Source organism: Copidosoma floridanum, unplaced genomic scaffold, assembly GCF_036245765.1.
Source record: "Copidosoma floridanum isolate Cflo_tuat_1 unplaced genomic scaffold, Cflo_Japanese_pri ptg000001l, whole genome shotgun sequence".
NCBI lineage: Eukaryota > Metazoa > Arthropoda > Insecta > Hymenoptera > Encyrtidae > Copidosoma > Copidosoma floridanum.
This window is the reverse complement of record NW_028321878.1, coordinates 11,394,591-11,418,768: the sequence shown is the minus strand read 5'-3', so window position 1 is coordinate 11,418,768 and position 24,178 is coordinate 11,394,591. Positions and strand designations below refer to the sequence as shown.

General features: G+C 38.0%; 2 protein-coding genes across 3 annotated transcripts; both read left to right on the top strand.

Moving 5' to 3' along the window:
• Nucleotides 1–9,327: 9,327 nt before the first annotated feature.
• Hr39 (nuclear hormone receptor FTZ-F1 beta) lies at nt 9,328–14,867 on the top strand. Its single transcript, XM_023392471.2, has 9 exons — nt 9,328–9,355; nt 9,594–9,780; nt 9,916–9,995; nt 11,315–11,460; nt 11,689–12,243; nt 12,333–12,875; nt 12,947–13,408; nt 13,489–14,070; nt 14,146–14,867. The coding sequence occupies exons 2-9, from the start codon at nt 9,671–9,673 to the stop codon at nt 14,410–14,412; spliced, it is 2,745 nt and encodes a 914-aa protein (XP_023248239.2). The 5' UTR covers nt 9,328–9,355; nt 9,594–9,670; the 3' UTR covers nt 14,413–14,867.
• Nucleotides 14,868–21,668: 6,801 nt separating this feature from the next.
• Nucleotides 21,669–24,178, top strand: msl-3 (male-specific lethal 3). Of its 2 annotated transcripts, none has more exons than XM_014363317.3 (10): nt 21,669–21,843; nt 22,002–22,070; nt 22,145–22,254; nt 22,326–22,503; nt 22,566–22,745; nt 22,825–23,132; nt 23,250–23,474; nt 23,550–23,749; nt 23,826–23,910; nt 24,033–24,178. In XM_014363317.3, exons 1-10 carry the CDS (start codon nt 21,742–21,744, stop codon nt 24,118–24,120), a joined length of 1,545 nt encoding a protein of 514 aa, XP_014218803.2. In that variant the 5' UTR covers nt 21,669–21,741; the 3' UTR covers nt 24,121–24,178. The 2 variants fall into 2 exon arrangements, with proteins under 2 accessions (XP_014218803.2, XP_014218796.2); XM_014363310.3 differs by having other exon boundaries at nt 23,541–23,749.

Genomic DNA, 24,178 nt, shown 5'->3' with positions numbered 1-24,178 from the left:
GTAAGAAACAGACTCTTAGAACAGAACAATGCAAGCGCATAAGGCTAGTGAATTATGTGTTCGATAATGGCTGTTGCTCCGATCGGGTTTGGTGAACATTTTTCGGACTCGAGTTTCCTATGGCCTGTTCGAGATAAACCAGAGTCAGAATAAGAAATCCAGCGTCAAGATCGTAAATTTACATAATAATTAATGAACGTTGTGTCTTAATTTTTGCTGATTTGAGTTATATCGTCAAAATACCTTAACAATATATCACGAACGTGTTTTCAAGTGATTTTTTTTTATTTGACTTATCGTTGGTGGAAATGAATATCTTATGATACATTCTATGTGTTTACAAATATTGTTTGTACAATTATACTCATGTACAAATGATGAAACTTATTTGGTAATACAATATTGTTTTGGTGTTGTAACAATGTGAAAAACTATATAAACACTACATAGAACAGTTGACGATTTGTCATAATATGTATACATTCATTTGTTATTCGTATCAATACTTTGTACTGCTAAACATTATCAATTTTCCATGTTTTAAGGATTTTTATCAAAGTGTCGTGAACAGTGGTCACATATATATATTATATATCACACATATATATATCAACCGCCCAATTCATTTTATTTTTTATTTCATTTTGAATTTTGTTAGTTATTTTATTCTCCTATAATTTAATGCTGTAAATATATCAAAGCCTCAACCAATCTCTGTATTTAAAATACTTTCTTTATACCTACTTAATTATTTTAAAAGGATACTAGCTTGGCATGCCATTAGTCGATTATTATTATTTTTTTGGTTGAGAAATATTAAAAAATGTTTGTTCAATGTCTTTTCAACGTAAATCGATCAAGTTCGTTGTAAGGATATGTGATAATAGGTGCTTTGAAAATTTTAAGTCCCACGTTAAGACTATGTATACCTAACAATTTTCAGGTTGCGCAGAAAAACTTTGTATAGGAGGTGCGAGAACGCACTTTTTACTTCGCCTCGCATTCTAAAACTTTAATCAGCCATTTCTGGCATTACTTACATTGTGTTTCGAAAAATAAAATCACCCCAGAGTATATAGGTATAGTCAAGTGCTCGTTTAACCGTGCAGTGCCCCATACTCGCCCTCCTGCATTTTCTCCATTGCCAACTCACATATACGCACACATATTCGCAGCCTATACAAGGAGTAGAGGAGCACCATACCACTAATACTATGTATACTGCTGTATAGACCCGAGGAGGAGAAGGAATGCCAGAGAGAGCCTCGCGATTGTGCGCGCGATTATCTATTTATTTTATTAATCGATAAAAACCGCGAGGAGAGAGAGAGAACAGGTTCCGGCAGCAGCATCTGCGGTGGCTCGCGTTTTCTTCGCTCAAAGACCGTACGGAGCCATCAGGCATCTTCTTCTTCTTCTTCTTCTTCCCTTCTCTTTTTTCTGCCTCTTTTGCTGCAACACACACACACACACACTCACCTCCTCATCCTTCTCTCTCGCGTTTTTCTTTTTTGGCGGCAAGCCTTTTACTTATACCCATCCTTGAAACGCTTCTTTTTATTTTTCTTCCTTTTACGCTCGTTGCTTTTCGCGTGCACTGTATGCTTCTGTCGTACACTAGTGAGATGCACTCAAATTAGGGAAGATGCTACGTCCAACGCTCAACGCGGAATGTCCACGTATGGGGAGAGAGAGAGATGCTCGCACGATATCGAATATTTGGAACTTTGTAGTAAAAGGTCACATTTCTGGTTGTATGTAATTTTGTTGTTATTGTGATTGTTGCCTTTGTAAGTTCATACGATAACCCATAGCCTTGATATACATCAAAAATAATGATTTGCTTGCTAGAGTATGATTTTCTGTAGTTCCTTTAATAATTACTCGCGTATACACAGGCAAGTATCGATGATCTGTATTTGCGACTGAACTTCCAAACGACGACGAATAGTTCGAGAGAACGGGTGAATAATAAATTACGAAAAATAAATTTCAATGACGCAGTAAAAAATTAATACAATATAGTATATATACGTTTAAATTTCGTCAGTCGCATGTCTGTAGTAAAGATTGATATGTTAATGACAATGAAACAATGTGTCGTACTTACATGTAGTCCGCGTGATGCATAAAAATGAGTGGGGCGAGCTCTGATTCTCACGGCCGTTCGATTTCCCTCGATCCGAGAGAAAGAGATGTACAAATATAATGCCATAACTTAAAAACGCACTCACTCGCAAACCTGCGTTTCCCATTTCCCATGAGCCAACCTACATACATGTTATCGCCTACCAGCAGCCATCACAATCTCAACTTCACAGTCTCACGCGAAACTCATCATCGCATCGAGCAAAAGCGCATCGCACGCACGCATTTATCATCTCGAGCGTATATTGCGCGGTGCCTTGGGTACAAATCGTGAACCTTGGAAGCTGCTATTTACTCTGTGGGTCTCGAAAAAATTAAACGAAAAGGAAAAGCCCGTGGGGCCGCGTATCACGTGGGTATACGTATACACGTGCTTTGTCTTTGTCGGGTGCCTTAAATGCTAATTCACTTCTCGAACACCTACATAACTGTATCTCATGAATAAATTATGTACTGTTTTTTTGGCTGCTATAAAAAATGTAGATTCAGAAATTTCATGCTGCAGTTGAGTACAAGCTTGATCCTATACTTGTCAAAATACACTGTTAGATCACTGGTTTCGCACGTACTCAATCAAAAACGTTCAAAAATCGTGGCATGCATCGGATAAATCAACTCGATGAGCCTCAGCTTATCATTTTTCTAGGTAATTTTTCCCCCATGATATTATTATGTAGATAAAACGATTTTTCAGCGATACGGTCATCCGGAAAACTTTTACTCCATATTATATCCTTAGCTGCTGCCAAGAAGCGTACATCTTGATGAACGTGCCGAAACATGAAAGTGGGCAGTGAATAATCTCATAACGTGGGCATGGGCTTTGTTGTTAATCGGTTTTGTGTTTGCGATAAACCCTCAGTGGTTTAATATTGACCAACAATTACAACGTTTTATTTTGTTTTTTGTCCCACAATAGAAGATATACATCCTGTTTTTGTCCATCGTATCTTTTTTTTTTTTTTTTTTTTTTCACCATATTAATCTCAAAATAGTGAGTAGGAATCGTCTTAACACATTGGCCGAGCAAAAAAAATTGAGTCCTTTGCCTCAGTAAAAATGAAGATTATTTTATTCGAACGCGGAATAAAAGTGAAAATCTACTTCCGTATACTGCATTATACAGACGGAGCTGTAAAAACAAGGGGCGAGTCTTGAAGTAAAAGCTGCGACGAGTGGAAAAAAGACAAAAAGAAGGGGAGATTAGAGAAAATCTTCCCCAAGAGACTCTCTCATCGCTTGCGTATATCTCACGTCGATCTCTATTGCATAGACAGACACGCGTTACTTTTAACCGGTAGTTTTTCCGTAGTTCAATCGTACACAGGTTGTTTTACTTCCTAGTCTCAAAGGAACGAGGATGAAACCATACGCCAATCACGTCGAACACTCTCTCTTTCACTCGGCTCGATCAAATTGCAGCAAAGATAATTACATAAGCGCATACATTCGCAATGCAGGGCGATTTTATCAAAGCCCATATACGATCACTTAAGGCTGTTTGTTGAAAGTCATCAAAAAGAGTCATCCAACGGGTGGAATTTGCTGTAGTTGTCTCCTCCTCGCAATATAAGTGTACTCGTACATATATAGCCTTCAGATGTATTTAATACTAATTTGTTCGGACTCGTGAGCGCATCCGAGCGTCCGCACCGGTGGCCTATGCCTGCCTATTGGTTTTGGGTGCTTTTTCAAAGCTCGGTATCGCTTTCACGTGAAAACATTGGTCGAGGACTAATTGAGAAAAAAAAAAAAGGGAAGGAACACCCGAGTACATATTTATTACATAGGTAATAATTATTATTCAACCGTCTCTCCGGTCGTACGGATGATGGTCGTATGGACGTTACATCGGGTGAGAATGAAAAAATACACATTCCTACATATATCTCCCGCGAAATGATACAAATTCATCAATCCTAATCCACGGGCAGGTAAAGAGTTATACGTCGTTCGCCTGTACACCTATACATGTATACTTATGTTGCATACTCTCTTACACCTCTCGAGATCGATCCCTCGCGCCCTGGCTCCGCGCAAGGATAAATGGCTATTTGCGAAACGTCCTCTCGGGTATCCACCGCGCACTTTTACGCGTAGACCATTCTATACATATATATCTATATGTGTGTGTAACAGGGAGAAGGTAAACGGTATATATACTTGCTCCGCTGGGACCGCTCGGACGACTTCGAGGTCGTCGAATTGTCGTCCAGACGTTATTTTGTACGTACAGTTAAGTATGTAGGTGTATAGTGCCGTAAACGTGATACGCGACTCGAGAGAGTGCCCGGGATGAGGCTACACGTGCAGGATGTCGTCGTCGTGCAAAGTTTGCGCGATGCACGGATGGTGTTTCAACACACACGCGTACACTATAATATACCTGCATTAACAAACAAAAAAACAGTGTGTATATATATATAATACGCGTGTATCTGCAGTGTAACACCCGGCGACCGGCGACTCGGGTGAACCGGCAATCGGCTAATCGGCTAGTACAGAGATCGAAAGTTGAGGCCTTTCCCACAGAAAGAACGAGCGAGCAAGCACCCAGCTACCTTAAACGCTTTACATTTGTATAGAAATGCACCAGAACTCGTGTATTTGTATGCATCGTCCCCCATATATATATATATATATATATATGAGAACACTCGATGGGATTTTCTCGACCTGTAACGATTCTTTCATTTAACTCTGCGCAACAACAACTATACATGCACCTACATTGTACACGCATATCATATACACACCAACACTATTTAACAAAATGATAGTAGTAGTATGGATGTACCGAATGGCCTTCGTTTAAACGGTAGGTACATATATGTGTACAACTTGTCGCCATCCAATTAAACCATACATCGATATTATATACGTGTACACCATACACAGGTGTAGGTATATATTACCAGAGACTGGTGTGTGGGCGTACGAACGGCATCATCAGGATAACGGTGCCTTTGTGCCCTATGAATATATTATATATGCTGTTGATGTACCTATATACCCTGGTATACCGTACTTGGTTGTATATACGCATATATTTGTATCGAGTGCGAGCTGAAATCCGAAATAAAAGAATTGAGTTTGGGGGGTGGAGGCCATTCTGTAAATCCACCAAACAATCGTTTGGAGAAGCATTTTTTTGTTGTATAATATACACCTATTACATGAAGCATCATACGATATGCACACGTAATGAGATTGCGCTGCGTTTACCTACGTATTATTTAATGTATACAGTATGTTGTAATAAACAAATGCTAAATTCACTCAAAGAACTTTATACCTACTGGCTTCGAATGGAGTCAGGGTGTCCCAAGTGCTGATCATGATGGCTTCAATTTTATCTGGGCTCCTGTGGGAAACGTTGAGAAACGACTTACGTGTACATTATTGTCGAAAAATGAGAAATTTGTTCAATAATTTTTTTTTTTTTGCGGGTTCTTGGGGGCATAACCCCCCCGTTTTTCTCGTAAAATTTTCTCGTGCAGGGCTGACCGATACCTAATTATAATATATACACACACACATTACGGAACGTCAGCTTTCGTTACATCAGAGAGCTACTTCGTATATCCAAAACCCATGTTATATACATACCACTCAATGTCTTTGTTCACTGATATATTGTCAAGATGACAATTTTCCTCACCGTCGCACAACACGAGTCCCATTATTTTACATCGTCGCAATTATTATCCTGCTGGTATAACAAACAGCGTGGACCCTCTCGAGTTCGCTTAATTCCAACACGATTATGTGTAACATGACAATGTATATAGGTATACGTTGTACATCTGGAAGTTCATGTATATACTGTATGTAAGTATAAAGTCTCTTTAAATTTTAAGTGTATATACATGTATACTCTGGTAGGTGGGCATCGGTTGACCGGTGCAACGACCAATTTAACCCATTACATTTCGCGCTCTTTTTGATATTATTACCCTCCGGTATATACGGCGCGTGTATGTATACCCCTGTAATACATTTATTTAACTTGTCAAAATGTTCAAGCTCGTGCATTGGTTCTAAACGTTATACGTGTACACTGCAACGTAAAAGCTAATTTACGTCGGGTACGCTTGAAAAGTGCATTGAATATCCCTTGTAAGTAATTGCAGCCCCGACAAGCCATATACACTTTGTATGAACTTATACCCTCTTTGACAAGAGTGTATTGCTTATTACACGTGTAAGGTACATGACTTTGGGCAAAGAGATATATAACCAAAAGCAAGAACCAAAAGCTTTCGGGTAAATTATTAGTCGGGGTAACACCACCAGAGCTTGGATGTTCTATTTCACTGGCCGCACACTATGTGTTACCGCTACTACTGGGGTACAATATTTCATATTAAATGTGCAAAATTTGTTTTTTTTCTTCTCTTTCTTGATAAATCAAAAGAAAATAAATGTTGCGTTCCAACACCGTGTGTACACAGGCTTGTAGCTTCTTCTTCTTTTTTTTATTTTTATCTCTTTTTCTGACGTGTCTGTATTGCATTAATAAGAGAGAGGGAAAGCTGAAGAAGGGTACATGTTATTATAATAATAAATCGGTGCAAGAAATTGCGCTAATCCGTAGCGCATCGAGTATGTATACACGCGACCAAGGACGTCGGGCTTTGAAAATTTGTACATTTATGTGTGTGTGCAGTGCAAGTATGAGAGTGTACAGAGTTTGCAGAGTGGGCATGATTTTTTTTTTTTTTTTTTCTTTTCCAACAATATCTTACTAATAGGGTTGTAAATCGAGATGCACGAACGTCACACTAGAGCTTAACTATAAAATGTTAGGGATTTGAGATCTCGTGAGTTTAAAATAGCTTACGGGTCTTACGTGCGCTCAGTTGATTTGAGTACATTATATATCCTCTGAATAAAATTTGAAAACAAAACTTTATACTTCAACACGAAAATTTTAAATCTTGATTTCACCTCGAATGTCACTGAGAGAAATTCCAGCAAAAATTACCTTTTCGCACAGTAAATCAGATGTACAGTGGCAAAAAAGGAAAAAATTATTATTTTTAATAGTTAAGGCTATTGTTTAACAGTTAAAATTATGGTTCGAAAAGTAAAAAATTACAATGCTGGAACAGTAAACCTTTAAAGGATCGGTTAATAAATTTTACTTTCCCGCATAAAAGTTTTTACTATTCTAACCATAATTTTAACTATTTAAACTACACTTTCAACTGTTAAAACAATAATCTTTAGTGTTAAAAATAAAAATTTTTTTTTTTCCTTTTTTGCCACCTTGCTTTCGATTTACTGTGCGGAATAATAATTTTTACTAGAATTTCTCTATGATTTTTATTAATTTTTTCTCTCAGTATAGAAAAAATAAAAACAAATAAAAACACTCAAAACATTTTTCTTCGACAATACACATGTATATAAGTAAACGGAGCAACAACGTCAGGACGCGCGGCGTCCGTCCATCCGTTTGTTTCCCGTGCGGGTGCGGGAAGGTCGCCGCCGCGGTACATGGTAACTACACATGTATATATATATACGTATAGAGGCATAGTACTCAGCAGTAGTGGCGGGATGTCGGGGCCGGAAGTGGATCGGCCTTGTATAGTTGTATGTTACATATATATATATATATATATATATATACCCACGCTACACGCAGGGCGATCGACGTGGACGCGACCGTTATATATCACGTATATATTATCCCGAGGAAAAAGAGTTATACATCGGCTCCGGGCTGTCTCCCACCAAATACTCCTTACTTCTTTGTTTCCTTCTCGTTACCTGTTTTCCCATCCTCGTACGCTTGTTGTTCGTTTTTGTTTTTTCCTCGACTGCGTCTTTTCGTTCCCGGGTATCGGTATGTGTGACAGTGCATGTTGTATTCTGTATCAAGTGAATGATCGGTGATTCGCTTCGTTTGGTATTTTCGTAGGAAAAGATTTTTCGGAGCTTCCTCCGAGCGTTTTTCATTATATACTGTTCACAGTATACAAATAAAAATCGGTACAAATCGGTTGTCGATTCGAATTTCCCCATAGCGATTTATCGTGATACATCAGCATAATATGTATATAATGTAAATTGCAAGCTCATCAAGACGAACGAAAAAAGCACTTTAGATAAATCGTTTCCCAGATATGCTCAATTGAAAGTAACTGTAGCAGTTTTAGAAAATAAGTGAAAAAATCCTTGAAGCCCGTTTTTTTACTGTAAAATTCATTGCTTTTCAATTGATAATATCTCGAAATCCATGATTCGGATCGATATTCGGTAACATGTTTTATCATTGTATATTATCTCCTCATAACGATCCAATGGTGTCCTGCACCTTTATACCTACCACGTAAAAGTATTTTCACACGGTCTATCTCATAAATTATGACCGCCAACAAAACGATTTAAGGGACATGAAAAGAAAAAATCGCCAGTCATCTGCGCATGTATATACACCTCGGAGGGAAAAATTTCCTCGTCATAATGCGTAGTACCCCGCGACCGCACGCACAAAGATGAGAAAAGGGCCCTTCAGCTCGACAGCATCCTCATCTACTTGGAAAAAAAAAAACCGACACCCTTCATCCCCAACAAAAAAAATAACAATAATAAGAAAGGATAATATACCTCCATCCAGTGATTACTCCCTTGTCAAACCAAACAAACAAAAAAAAACAAAAAAATATGCTCGACCAAAGGACGCACATGTACGCACGCGACTGATATACGCCCGTCAAAAAGACAGAAAAACGTCCCCTTCCCCCGTACTCACACATGCAACATATTCTGCCGAGCAAACCCATAACCGTGACCGTTTCTCTTTTGCATTGCAGATCGGCGCCCGGGGCCGGGGACCGACGATAATCGCCCTCTCTCTTCCCCGCACTTCCATACGCGTCTATCCTCGCAAAAGAGAGGAAGAGGAGGAGGCAAGACCATCGTCGCGCGGCCGTTTTTCCCGAGAGACGGCTCGGCAGCGATCGGCAACAGGTGCGTTGACACGCAAGATTGCCCGCATATACATATATATATATATAGAGAAAGACAACGTGGGAGCAAAGGAGGAGGCTCACGACCTTTTTACGGAGCAAAACAGCCCGAGGTGCACTAGCGGTTGGGGTGAGCTCCGTGCCGCAAGCTCAGGATGCTCAGGCCTGGCACGCACCACGGCCGTAGGAGCTTCGTCCACCCCTACTGCGACGACGAGGGATCGCAGGTGCGTGCCTATATGAATATATACATACCTACGTGTATGTGATTTACTCGCATCGGGGCAGCCGTTTAAACTTACGCCTCGCGACGGGGGTTCCTTATTGCTTTACCTATGCCGATTTTCAACCGATGAATCTTAAGATTCAAACTGTGCCTGGAAGTTCGTTTAAACGTCACGTGTACGCGCAAATCGTCAAAGGGTGGAAAATTGAAATAACGATTTGATGTGTGTATATGTACAGGCATCCACGTCATCGTGTTCGGCAAAGTCGGTGAGCGGTACGGCACCGGTAGCCAGAAGAGCAAGGCCGAGCTGAGAATGTCGGATCAGAGCGGTTCCGGGGCCTCGGAGCCAGCGACGGGTCCTGCCTGGTGGCAGCCGTCCACCGGTCAATCCTGGAAATCGACGACGAGCGGTGCCAACAATCATCACAACAGCCATAATCACCACCACCACCATCACCACCAAAACCATCATCACCACCACCATCATCAGCACAACAATCACCACAACAATCACAACCATCACACCTCGAGCGGTGGCAATAGTGGCGGCGGTGTCGTGCGCCCGCCCGAGCACGGGAAAAATGTATCCGTCACGACGATCAACGTCCCACCACCGTCGATTCACGAGATGCACGACGGTAAGTGCCATTAGACAGGACGTTCTTTCTTTCTTTCTTTCTTTCTTTCTTTCTTTCTTTTTTTTTTCAATCAGAACAAGTAGATGCTATTATAGTTGATAAAGTTTGTGAGAGCGTCTGTGTGTCTACTCGCTGTACAGCTTAATGATGTAATATAACACGCCTGTGTACAAATAAGTATATTGATTGGTGGCATAGCTGGGATGTACGTGTTTTATGGAAACACGTCTGGTTGTTATACGTTACGGATGAACGGTTGTAGTTTGAATTGCACGCGATCTTGATTCTCATTAAGCTGGTCATTTTTTGATCATTCGAGGGTGAAGGTTTGAGTGCAGCAATGAGATTTGTATCAGCTGTGATGTGAAGGGGGGAGGGAAGAGAAACGAGGGTTGAGGAATGAGGAAGCGAAAAAGCGAGTGTAGATACGAGCAAACGAGAGATGCATGGAAATGAAGGACGAGTGTGAAATATGGGCAGAGAGCGTGTACACGTATATAATATGTTTATGAGAAGATTGTGAACCAAGAATTGTCGCGCTGCCTCCGGCGATTCCCATGAAACGACGACAAACTTGCCGGATGAATGTGCCTTACCTTTTTTACCTATATTTTCAGCTATTGGCCTGTTCATCTCTCTTTCTCATCTCAAGTCAAGATTGATGGGGTAGTAGTTTGTAGATTGGCACCTATCGTGATTGGATGAATTTTTACAAGACCTACGCGAATGTATACAAGTTTCACTACACAATTGTCTGCGTGTGTGTGGTTTTTTTTTTTTTATTATTTTTTTTTTTTTACTTTTGTACATTGAATATATGCATATTAATTTCATCGTTTTTTGAAGTATGAAAATAAAAAGGAATAAAAAAAATTAGTTTCAACAAAGCCATAAAGATTTTTTTGGCATATCGTAAACATTCGACGCAAAAGGTAAATATCCGGCCGTGCGTTTGGCCGTGTGAGCATATTTTTCATTTGTCTCGCTTAGGCGTATAAACACAAAGTCTCCCTCTCTTTTCCACGCCTCATTTGCGCCTCTATATAAGTACACAAAGAACCAAAGTTATTTAATCGCATGTACACGCACACGGGACTATTTTATTACTCGCGCGTGCTTTTCTATTTCGTCGTTAAATTTATTCAAGCTCGTTTGTCGTTCCCAGCAGGTGTCTTCCAAATGATTTTTCAACTCGATCGTACCGATTTGTCCATTTTTCGCAGCGAATAATCACTCAATCGCGACATAACTGGTTATTCGCGAGACAAATCGTACACAAAATTCATGAATGAAACAACATAGCTTCCATTGATCCCCAGGTAAAAGTGTCTGCAAGTATCTGGGCGGCCAGAACGGCGTAACAGTCTCCGTCGTTTCGAGCTGTGGCCCGAGCACCAGCTCCAACGCCATCGCCACCAACAACAACAACAACAACATTATTACCAGCAACAACTCTTCCGCCACGATCACCACCACCACCACCACCAGCAACAACAACAACAACAACAACAGTGGCAACAGCATCAGCAACAACAACAACAGTAGTGGCACAAGCAACGGTTCCGCGTCAGTGGCCTTGTCGTCGAGCAGCTCGAGCAGCAACAACCACCCAACGACCACTTGCACCTTGACACCAGCAGTGTCCTCGGCCCTTGCGGACGAGTCTTGCTCGCCGAACAACAACGACGACGACGATGACGACGGGGACGGGGACAGCGACGGTGAGGTCAGTCGAATCGACTTCCGGGGCGTAAACTTGCGCACGAAGAAGAAGCGCGACGCCCCCGGCGGTGGCCAGGATGTGATCGAGCACGAGCAACCCGAGCGCCCGATGTCCTGGGAGGGCGAGCTCTCCGATCAGGAGATGTCCTCAAACACGATCACCAACGACCACGAGGAGACCTCGATGGAGGGCGTCCAGGTTTGCAGCGGCAGTAGTCCGTTGCACGAGCAAAAGTTCCCCATCAAGCCGGAGCCGGATTTCCGATCGAGTCCTGGCCTCCAGAGCTTGGCCGGCCAACCTGGCAGCCTTAACGAAACGATCGTCGCCGTGCCCCACGTCCAACAACAGATTCACCAACAGCAGCAGCAACAACAGCAGGTTCAACACGAGCAGACGGCACAGCAGAGTGATTTACCGTTGCTGGTTGACAAGCTGCTCGGCGGGTGCAACAATTCAACCCCGAGTCACAGTCCTGTTCTCATTCCCCGGCATCATCTCACCAAGCACAGCCACACCAGATCTCAGGTTAGTCCATTCGTGCGTACGGTGATTTACGTTGTTTCATTGGGTTTTTGCCAGTAATAATAAGAAAATGCGTTGATGATTCGAAACAGGTGCCGTCGCCAGATTCAGCGATCCACTCGGCTTACAGCGTGTTCAGCTCGCCAACCCAGTCGCCGCACGCCGGCCGGCACTCGGCTCTGGGTCCCGGCTCACCAGTGCCCTCGTCTTCGCTCTCGCTTTCCCGGCACAGCTTCAACAACTCCAGCTCGTCCCTCTCGCTCTCCCTGTCGCACTCGCTCTCGCGCAACAATTCGGACGCCTCGAGTAGCTGCTACAGCTACGGCAGCCTCAGTCCGCCCACTCACTCGCCGGTCCAGCAGCGCCACGCGCATCATTTACAGCAACAGGCGGCAGCTGGTGCGGCGGCCTTGCATCTGCAGTCAAGTGCGGTGCATCACTACGGAGCCGCCGCGTCAGCTGGTTTGTCGGCCGATGCCGGGGACACCCACCTGGATGACCAGGACGACTGTAGGATACCCTCGGCCCCATCGGGAATCTCCACGAGGCAGCAGTTGATCAACAGCCCGTGCCCAATTTGCGGGGACAAGATCAGTGGTTTTCATTACGGCATTTTTTCATGCGAGTCGTGCAAGGTGAGTTTCGATTGGCCGTGTATGTAATTGCCATTATTGTAATCGATTGAAAAATGTATGCGTTTTATCAGGGTTTCTTCAAGCGTACGGTGCAAAATCGCAAGAATTACGTGTGCCTTAGAGGCGCTGGTTGCCCGGTGACGGTGGCCACGCGCAAAAAATGTCCGGCCTGCCGCTTTGACAAGTGTCTCAACATGGGCATGAAACTCGAGGCGATACGCGAAGATCGGACCCGCGGCGGTCGCAGCACTTACCAGTGCACCTACACGCTGCCGGCGAATCTCATGGGTTCCGGCTCGATGGCCGCGGGTGGCTTTGGCCAAGACAGACTGGCCCAAACTGGGCCCTGCAGTCCGGCAGCCGGTGGTCCCGAGCATCACCATTCCATGAAGCATCATTCGAACCACTCGCACAAAGTGCAACTGGTGCCCCAGCTGCTGCAGGACATTATGGATGTCGAGCATTTGTGGCATTACAACGATAACGACAGACTCGGCGCTAGTCAGGCTATGGGATCGCTCAATCTCGCTCAGGTATACATTGCAGCTTAAAACTGAAAGTAACTCTAATTCCTTCTAATCGATAATCTTTTGTTGTTGACTGTTGTTTGTAGTCCCTACCGAACATGGCCACCGCAGACTCGTTGAGTTCATCTAACGGTCTCAATGGCAACAGCAGTAGCAGTGGCACGAGCGGAGTTGGGGGTAGTGGTGGCGGCAGTAGCAGCAACAGCAGCTGTCAAAGCGAACTTGCGCGACCGTCGCCTTCCAACTCGTCAACGCCTACGCCGAGCCACGAACAGCAGCAACAACAGCCTTCCGCCAATCAGCAATCGAGTTCGATAGATAGCAGCAATCCGACTCAGCATCCGGATTTTCTCTCAAATTTGTGTAACATAGCCGATCACCGGCTCTACAAGATCGTCAAGTGGTGCAAGAGCCTGCCATTGTTTAAAAATATCTCGATAGACGACCAGATCTGTCTGCTCATCAATTCCTGGTGCGAGCTGCTACTGTTCTCCTGCTGTTTCCGCAGTATGAGTACACCAGGCGAGATTCGAGTCTCGCTGGGGAAATCTATAACGCTCGAACAGGCCAGAGAACTCGGGTTGGCCACGTGCATCGAGAGAATGCTTGCGTTTACGAACAATCTCAGGCGGCTCAGGGTAGACCAGTACGAATTTGTAGCCATGAAGGTTTGTTTTGCACTTTTATTTTTTGGCATTTTTGTTGTTCAACTAGTTAACGAATTATAATAATACCTGTTTCAGGTGATCGTATTGCTAACATCGGATACGAGCGAGTTGAAAGAGCCGGAGAAGGTGCGCTCTTCACAGGAAAAGGCGCTGCAAGCACTGCAGCAGTACACGATAGCGAGGTACCCGGAGATGCCGGCCAAGTTCGGTGAGCTGTTGCTTCGAATACCAGATCTCCAGCGTACCTGCCAAGCAGGCAAGGAACTGCTCAGTGCAAAACGCGCCGAAGGCGAGGGCTGCTCCTTTAACTTGCTTATGGAACTGCTTCGAGGGGACCACTGATTTGTCACAAACGCTCATGTGATCGTGATTCGAATCCTTTTTTTTTTTTTGTTTCTTACATTAGCAGAAAAACGTTGCTACGACTTAGTAGAGTTTTTTTGCGATTTAGAAAAGTGAATGATCTTTGGATGACATTGAAGAGAAAAAACATTAGGTGCTCGTGAGAGTTCGACACGAACTCTTCCATGCAGCAATCTTTGTTTTTGAATGGAAACTTCATGACGTAGCATAATTTGGTTTTTAAAAGTAATTACGTGCCTACAGTGGAGCTTGTATATAATTCTAACCATTTGGTTTTCTTATTGTGTCAGTTTTACTTTCCGACAATCTGAGGCAACCTAGTTGCCAAACTTTTTTCTCTAAACTTAAAACTTATTAGATATTTAAATGAAAATCAAAAACATAGTTAAATTTATTAAAAATATTTTGACTAAGCAATTTAAAAGTACCCTGCATTTAATTCTCTAAATATAATTTTTTTAACAAGAAAATATTTACATGTTTATTTTGCAAAAATAAACGTACAAGCCATTGAATTTCTTGAGAAAATAAGAAAAAAAATTTTTAAAAAACAGTAATTAACTCTGAAAAATGTTTTAACTATGTTAAGACTTGAGCATCAAAGTCACACTATTATTTATAAAGCTGTAAGAAAATTTTAAACTCGGTGATTAAGCTATTCAATAAAATTTAAATTATTACAAATATTTATTTTATACAGTTGAATTTGATGTTTTTATAAAATTGTATGATAATTTTGAGTAAAAATTTCATCTAATTTTTTTATACTGGTTTTAATTTAAGTTCATTAATCTATACATGTACTCAAAACAATGTCACAAACTATATGCACGCCTCTTCGAGGAATCTTATTTTTCTTTGATTTCAACAGAGAAAAAGACTGATTTTTCAGAAAGAAGAAATCTCTTTCGCAAGTAATATTATGAAATTGATGAACTTTTTAAAGCTTCCAAGATATTGAAATGTTGTCAGTTTTATATCGACTTTAGATTCTTCAATCGTGTTAAGTCCACGTAAAAAGATCGTTTAACAATCAAGTTTTATTAACGAATAAGTAATTGCATAATTGTATAGAACACAAAAATAAACTATAAGAATACAGACGACTGTTAAAATAGAATATACTTAGTCCGTATTAGTGTTAGCTCGTGGTGAGGGGACAATTTTTTTTTAATATAAATAATTATGATATATAAGTAATTAAGCTCTCAATGAACTTAAATGAAGAAAAAAACATATATATATATATACATATAAATATATACTATACATACAATTTATAAATGTGCATTTATAAATAGATAGAGCTCTATAAATATTATAAACATTTAAATATATATTTTTTACTGAAAGAAACAAAATGCTTCCACACAATGAGGCCTGCGTGAATAATTTTTCTGTAGCATTCCTGCCTTAAGTGAAATACAGGAGTTTCGTAGCGGCCTACTGTATATCCGTTAAAACGTCCAGTGTGTGCATTGAGTGAATTGACGAGACTGAACAATAAATTAAAATAGAAAAAAAAATATGTACAACAAACATTGGGTGGATAACAAGCGAATGCACGTTTTTGTGCCAGTGCCGAATATTTTATTTATATTTCTTGAACAGCTCAAAATTCTTTGTCATAATATATAATCAACGTCCAATTGTATTGGACTTGAGAATTTAGAGCATATTTGTGCATTATTTATAAAAATAATACAACCCCACTGGAAGGATCCGTTAGAATCTCATGAATTATACGTGCCTTCTTACACCATTCTAAAAGTTCTTTCCAATGGGGAGTAAATTAGCGTATGCGTGCATTCGCGTGTGTCAAGATCCATCTTGTGATTACTATTTTTCGTATGCTTGTAAATTTAAAATATTATAAGCGTGGATCGCAGTGTGGCGTTTAATATTTGTTTGCGGCAAAGACTGCGATTGCCAAGGCCACAAAACATTTTTTTATATGGTAAAACCAGTATTTTTCTCTTATAATATATTATCTGCGATGTTTTACTTAAGTTTTAATCAATAATTTTTTTTTACGTTTCCGTAATCCCGGTTTTGCAAACAAAATGTACTTAAAAAAAAGAGAAAGAGCAAGAAAGAAAGTTGATAACAATGTGCTTTGTAGAGGCGCGGTTTATTTTTGTTTTTTTTTTCCCATCACCTTTTTTCGTGAAAAAAAGGTACATCTCATTATGTCTTTCTTTCATATTATAACCATTTTTTTTTTTTTATTGTTTGTACTTCACAAAATTCGTTGAGCATAAATGTTATGTTGCAATGAGTGTTAGCAATTTGTACAGATAGACTGATCAACTTTATCTTGTTTTTTTATTTTTGTTAGTTGGAAATTTGTGTCATGTTAAATAATATATCATAAAATCAAAAAACACAACAGAACACATTAATAATAATACATACTTGAAAGTAATTTTCAAAATTACTTGAATCAGGTTACACTGTATTTTGTTTTTCAAGGTTTGTTATTTCCTTCAAACATAAATGATGACTGGTCTAAAACTTTCATTTTTCGTTATTTTGATATTAATAATCGTAAATACATGGCTGATTTCAATAACTGTAATAAACTTTTGCATATATAATTTTTTATTCAAAATTTCAAAAGTAATAAATTTAGAAACTATTTTGTAATAAAAATCCTCTATAATTTTAACAATCAGCAATGGACAAAAGTTTCCAGTATTTCATGTATAAATCGGTATTACAAAGAAAAATAAAAATACGAAAAATAATATTTAAATCACTTACAGTGTAAATAATCAATGCAAAGAAAATTCCTGTTGCTTTGAGTGCCTGAATAAAAGTTGATCTAATGACATACATAAAAATTTGTTTGTAAGCAAAAACAAGTGCAAAAAAAGAGATATTTAATTGTTAATAAAAAATGAGCGTGACTATTCTATGTTTATATTTTTTATAGTAGTTATATTTACAACCACTTACTTGCTTACTTAATAGTAAAATTTACATTGTATGTACTTGTTTCAACTGCATATGATTCCGAGAAAAATAGGCGGAGCATTCGAGTTTTAATAAATAAATAAATTAGATAGAGTATGAAGTAGTTGTATTATGACAATCAAATTTTTTATTATTAATTTGAAAGAATGAATGAAAATAATTTAATAGCTAAGACAAACAATACTTCTTATTCACATATGTATAGCTGTAACTTTTTTTGTTAATAAAAGTTTGATCGAGAGCATCGATTTAACAACGATGACAATATATTGTAAACTGACTATCAAGAGATTATTTGTACGAGATTTATTCGTATGAATAATATCAAAGAGCTTAAATGTGACAGACTGTATCGAAACACCTCTTTACACATATCCCAATACGCAGATTTTCTCTTCTACGAAAAAATTTTTTCTACGCCTGATAAAGTTTCTTTTCATTAAACAAAAAGAATTCGTTAAGAATTTTAATACAGTGGACATTCGCGATTACTTAAAGAAGTTAATAAGTATTCTTCTTGATTAATTTTGGGAAAAAGAATTCTTTTTGAATTCTTACAGAATTATTATAAAGTAATCTTTCTGCGTATTTACATGAAAAAATCCACGAGCAATCAATTTTAAAGTAAAATTGTAACCACGGTGTAATAAATATTAAATTGCAATCAAAACAAGAAAGACAAGCATCTCAGACTCAGCGCATCAAAGATGTACTCAATCCCTTGAATATTGATATGAGCTAACAAGCGCATAATAAAACGACTGACACTGGTAAAATTATTATTTTTGTACCTATAATAAATACCGGCTCGTAAGCTAGTAACTGTCAGGCAAACAATTGAGCGCTACTGCAACGACTACACCTACATATTTACTTATTACACGTGTGCTCTGTTAAATATATTTATTATAAAGGCGCATTTTTTTATGAAAAACGCCAGAAAACAGTGCGATGAAGTTAATATAAGAGCAAGATAAAAATAAATTTCTATACATATATTTTCAAGTTAAGTGATATACTTGTAACAGATTACACACTACTTATACTCAAACGATTGCAGTTTTACTTTTATACATACTCCTTTACAAATTGTCAATGGAGAATAAAATAATATGTACAAAATACTTGAAAATTGTCCTTTTTTTCGTACCCTTCTTTTCTTGTAGTTTTTAAATGCACTAATAAAAAAAATTCTCCGAAAGAAACCTTCATTACCCAACAAAAATTGAGTTAAAAGGATTACCTTGGATAATACTTGAGTACTGGTAGGTACATGATAATTATAATTCTGAGATTCATCACATCAGTTCTTCATCCTCAATTGCTCTGCAGTATAGGGAACATCTGAGGCATGACCGGCGGAACCGTGAGAGACACTGATTAGATGTTATACATTTTTTTTTTACATTAACTTTAAATTGCATAGCCATTATATAAATACAAAATAGAACTTTTTTTTGTCGAGTTACTGGAAAATAATCTCGTAGGATGTTCCCTGATTCAAAATACCAAGAGTGAACCTATTACTGATTATTTTTTCAAATATTTTTAGGATTGTAAGAGACCATGGCAACAGGCCTGGCTTTATTATTTAGTTTAGGAATGAAAGAGATTAGATAATTATGCAAATATTCGTGGAATAACTATGTTCTGATTGTATAAATCATTGAAAATGTCTAAGAGTTCTATTCGTGTTTGTATGGCTTGAGGAGCTAGTAGACGATACTGTCATACTTAACCTTGGGGCAAATTAGGAACATTAAAAGCGTAGGAACACTTTTAGAAAATGATATAATTAAGTAATTCGAATCCGAAGATTTCTTGATTTCGAAGTAATCACTACTTAGTAGTGCCATATGGTCGATTTTATTAAAATTAGTAAGTATCTATACTTTTGGAGGTCAATATTCGGGTAAAAGATAAATTGTAAACTTGCCGCAAACAGCACAATTGATGTCAACTTTTTATTTTCTATTTATGTTATCAGTTGCGGCTGGTTTATAATTAATTAAATGGCTCTCCTGTAAGTAGTAATAATTATTTGGATCAGCGCCATCTAGCGTTGCGGATTTCTGAACGAAAAAGTGGCCCTAAACTTTTTAACCAGAGCATTAGCGCTTAGAGCCATTTAACTAATTATAAACTAGCCGCAACTCATCTCGTAGCTATAAAATAAAAAAATAACAATACGTGTGTTTTTGGCGGCAAGTAAACAATCTATCTTTTACTCAAAAATTCATTTTCAAAAGTGTAAATACATATAAGGTCAATTTTTAAGTAAGAAATAAATTTTTAACTTGCCGCCAAAAACACATGTATCGTTATTTTTACATTTTATAGCTACAGGAAAAGTTGCGGCTGGTTTATAAGTAATTAAATAGCTCTGAGCGCTAAAGCTCTGGCTGAAAAGTTTAGGGCCACTTTTTAGTTCAAAAATCCAAAACGCTAGATGGCGCTGATCCGAAATATTAATACTATACTAACAGTAGAGCCACTTTATTATCTATAAACCAGCCGCAACTGATCTTATAGATAGATAATAAAAAGTTTACGTATTCTGTGCTACCTGCGGCAAGTTTATAATTTATCTTTGATCCAAAAATCGACCTGTGAAAGTATAAATATTCTACTAATATTATATGGCCTATAAAGTCGACCATATTCACAAACTTACAATACCTTAGACCTTTTACCATTAATTTATGAAGCACAGCCCTTTAACTTTTTATGGTTTAAATAAACAGTTAACTTGTATGATATGTATTGTGTTACAGAAATCTCGAAAAACGATGTAAACACATACGTGAATTAATCAGACTCAAGAAAAAAGGCTTAAAAAAGAGTTTCAGTCACACGAAGAGTCTCCTAGGAATGGAGCATTGGATCTCACTTAATCAGAGAATGTTGGGTTCTTTGTTTATTTATAAGACTTAAAATTTACTTATCTGTAATAAATGTATTTTTTATTTAGTAAGATCCAATGCTCCATTATTAAGAGACTCTTCGTGTGACTGAACTTCTCTTTTAGGCCTTTTTTCTTCAGTTGTCTCTTTTCAACTGATTAATTTACGTATACTTATAAGTATTTGATCGTAATTCAAGATTTCTGTAACACAATACGTATCATATAAGTTAACTGTTTATTTAAACTATAACATTAAAGGGCCATGCTTCCATAAGTTAATGCTTAAAGGTCTAAAGTATTGTAATGTTGTAAATGTAGTCGATTTTATAAGCCACATAAGATTAGTAGAATATTTATACTTTGGAGGTCGAATTTTGGGTAAAAAATAGATTTAAAACTTGCCGCAAACACCACAAAAAATTTTAACTTTTTATTTTCTATTTACGAAATTAGTTGCGGCTGGTTTATAATTAATAAAGTGGCTCTACTGTGAGTATATATTAATAGTTATTTGGATCAGTGCCATCTAGCGTGGCGGATTTCTGAACGAAAAAGTGGCCCTAAACTTTTCAGCCAGAGCTTTAGCGCGTAGAGCCATTTAACTAACTATAAACCAGCCGCAACAAATTTTGATTAAATAAAATGTAAAAATAACGATACATGTGTTTTTGGCGGCAAGTTAACAATCTATTTTTTACTCGAAAATTCATTTTCAAAAGTGTAAATACATATAAGGTCAATTTTTAGGTAGAAAATAAATTGTTAACTTGCCGCCAAAAACACATGTATTGTTATTTTTTCATTTTATAGCTACGAGATGAGTTGCGGCTAGTTTATAATTAGTTAAATGGCTCCAAGCGCTAAAGCACTGGCTGAAAAGTTTAGGGCCACTTTTTAGTTCAGAAATCCGAAACGCTAGATGGCGCTGATCCAAAATATTATCACTACTTACATTAGAGCCATTTAATTAATTATAAACCAGCCGCAACAAATTGTGGTTGAATAAAATATAAAAATAACGATACATATGTTTTTGGCGGCAAGTTAACAATCTATTTACTACCTAAAATTGACCTCCTATGTATTTATACTTTTGAAGATAAATTTTCGAGTAAAAGATAGAGTGTTAACTTGCCGTTAAAAAACACATTTATTGTTTTTTTTTTATTTTATAGCTACAAGATGAATTGCGGCTAGTTTATAATTGACTAGATGGCTCTAGGCGCTAAAGCTGACTAATCGTAATCGAATATCAAAAATCGCAGCAACCACAATTAGCGCCATCTCGCGTGGCTGATTGAAATCGAACACTGTGTATTTTGCTTTCTGCTATACAAACACTACCGGAGTTTGTTTACTATTTATACCGGATTGTTGTGTGTGCATTGTTTTGTAAAAGTGATTTTATTCAAATGTAATAAACAAAAATGGTATCGACCCGCGGGCCCAAGTTCAAATTTTCCGACGGGGAGAAGGTTTTGTGTTATGAACCCGATCCAACCAAAGCCAAAGTACTTTACGACTCCAAGGTAACCTTGAAAGAATTACTTTTGATAGATTAACGTTGTTATCTGTAATAAGTATATTTATTAATTCTCATGATTTTTCCAATCAATTATCAGGACTAAGTTAATATTAATTAATTTGTTGTAAAATATATAAAAGGTTAAAAGTGCTGTGTCTTTAGGTACTTGATGTTATTGTAAATAAAGATCAGCGAGGGAGAAAGGCAGTGGAGTATTTGATTCACTTCCAGGTAATCATCACTTTTATGATATTGGTTGGATTTTTTGTTGGTACTTTTTATATTTAAAGTTTTTGTTACTATAGGGATGGAACTCATCTTGGGACCGCTGTGTCACGGAAGAGTATGTTCTTAAAGACACAGAAGAAAATCGGCAATTACAAAGAGATCTCGCCCAGAAAGCACAATTACAATTGTATGAAAATTTGAATAGTCCTAAGTAGTGCTCTTGAACAAAAAAAAATAAATTTATTCTTTCATTCTCAGAGGAGCATATTTGTACAGAAGAGAGCGAAAAAAAAGAAGTCACAAGTATTCTAGTTCCACAGAAGTAGGCACAGAAGCTAAGAGGAGAGCACAAAGCAGCGGCAGTAGGACAACTTCGGGAACTACCGGTTCTTCAGAGGACGGTAGCTCTGGACAACAAGAAGATTATGACACTGAAGTATGTTTCGAGTTTTTGTTGATTTATATACTTTTCAAGCTTTATATTCAACTTTTACCTAGGATATTGTATCTGAAGAAGAGATGGAAAGCAGCTCAAATTTCGATGAAACTTCTGCAGACGATAGCGGTGATGGTAGTCAGTCAGGAGCCAGTGTTAGACCTGGAGTAGATATTGATATAGGGGCAACGTTAAAAAGACTTTTGGAACAAGATTTTAATCTAATAGTGAACAATAACAAGGTTCTGTATTTTCTTTTAGTATAAATTTTGTAAAACAAAAACGAAGTCTTTATAATCACACTTGCATTATACTCTTTAGCTCCATGTTTTGCCAGCACAGCCAACAGTTGTAAATATTATAGAATCTTGGGTACAACATTATACAACAACTCAATTAACAAACATTCCTGATAAACCACAAAGAAATAAAGTACAAAACAATTTAGAAAAAACAATTAATGATATTAACATATGCAGAGAAACTGCTGATGGTCTACGAATATACTTTGATCATACGTTAGGTGATTTGCTTTTGTACAAACAAGAAAAAGAACAGTATTTGACGATGAAAGAAGTGGCTGCGTCATCAAACTCTGATGACTCTGTCGTAAAAGAGGAAGCTGTTGAGTGAGTAGTTTGATTTTTTTTTTTTTTTTTTTTTTTCTATGTAGAATGAAAATTTGTTTACTGGTTCTTAGTAACACTAATTTCTAAAATGTCATGAATTTATTTGTTTTATTTTAGTCCTGAATTAGTGATAAAAGAAGAGGTCGAAGACCCAGAATTTGCTCATTTGCCACCATTTCGGGAACAAGAGCCTGATAAGACTGAATCTGAAAAAACGGCGGTGCCTACGGTCTCAAATACTCGACGAAAATTACGCTCGTGTCGGCTAAATTCAACCGAAGAGCCAAAAGCTCCGAGACCCGTTGAGGAAGTCAAACAGGAAACAGGCGGCAATTTATCAAGGTGAATTATTTGAAATTTAATCTTTATTGATTATTTCATTTGTAATTCAAATTATATATGATCCAGTATGAACAGTTTGGCAAGTACGAGTTCAAGATGTTCTAGTCCACGAGGTGTAACTTTAAGGATGTCAATGCCCGTAATTAATTCGGCTCAAATCAATTCACTTTTGGAAGATTCCAAAAAGTGGCGGCTGATGCCAGAAAGGGAGTTAAAAGTGTCGTCGCCGAAACCGTCAATGGTGTATGGAGCTATCCACTTGGCTCGTTTATTTGGTAACATATAACTCATTTTTTTCCTATTTTAAAGACTCGTTGTACAGTTATAATAATGCTCGTAAAAATCTTTCAGTCAAGTTGCCCGAATTGCTTCAAATGACAGACATTTCTGAAAAAAAGTTGAAAGTTTTGTTGAAGAATTTAGACATGTTTTTAAGGTAACTCGAAGAATTACGTTTCTATTAAATTACTTATAAGCCCTTTTATTATAATTCATATATAATACATTGTAAAAAGTTATTCAAATGTTAAAACATTAAAAACATTAAATTCATTTCAGTTATTTGGAAAATCATAGAGAATGGTTTGGAGAGCAATTTTACATGCAAAGAACGTGCCAATCAGATGACACAACAGCACATCCATGATGGATTTTTAGTATTCAACTATTTTTATATGATTTATACTGTGTAATAAATACGTGAA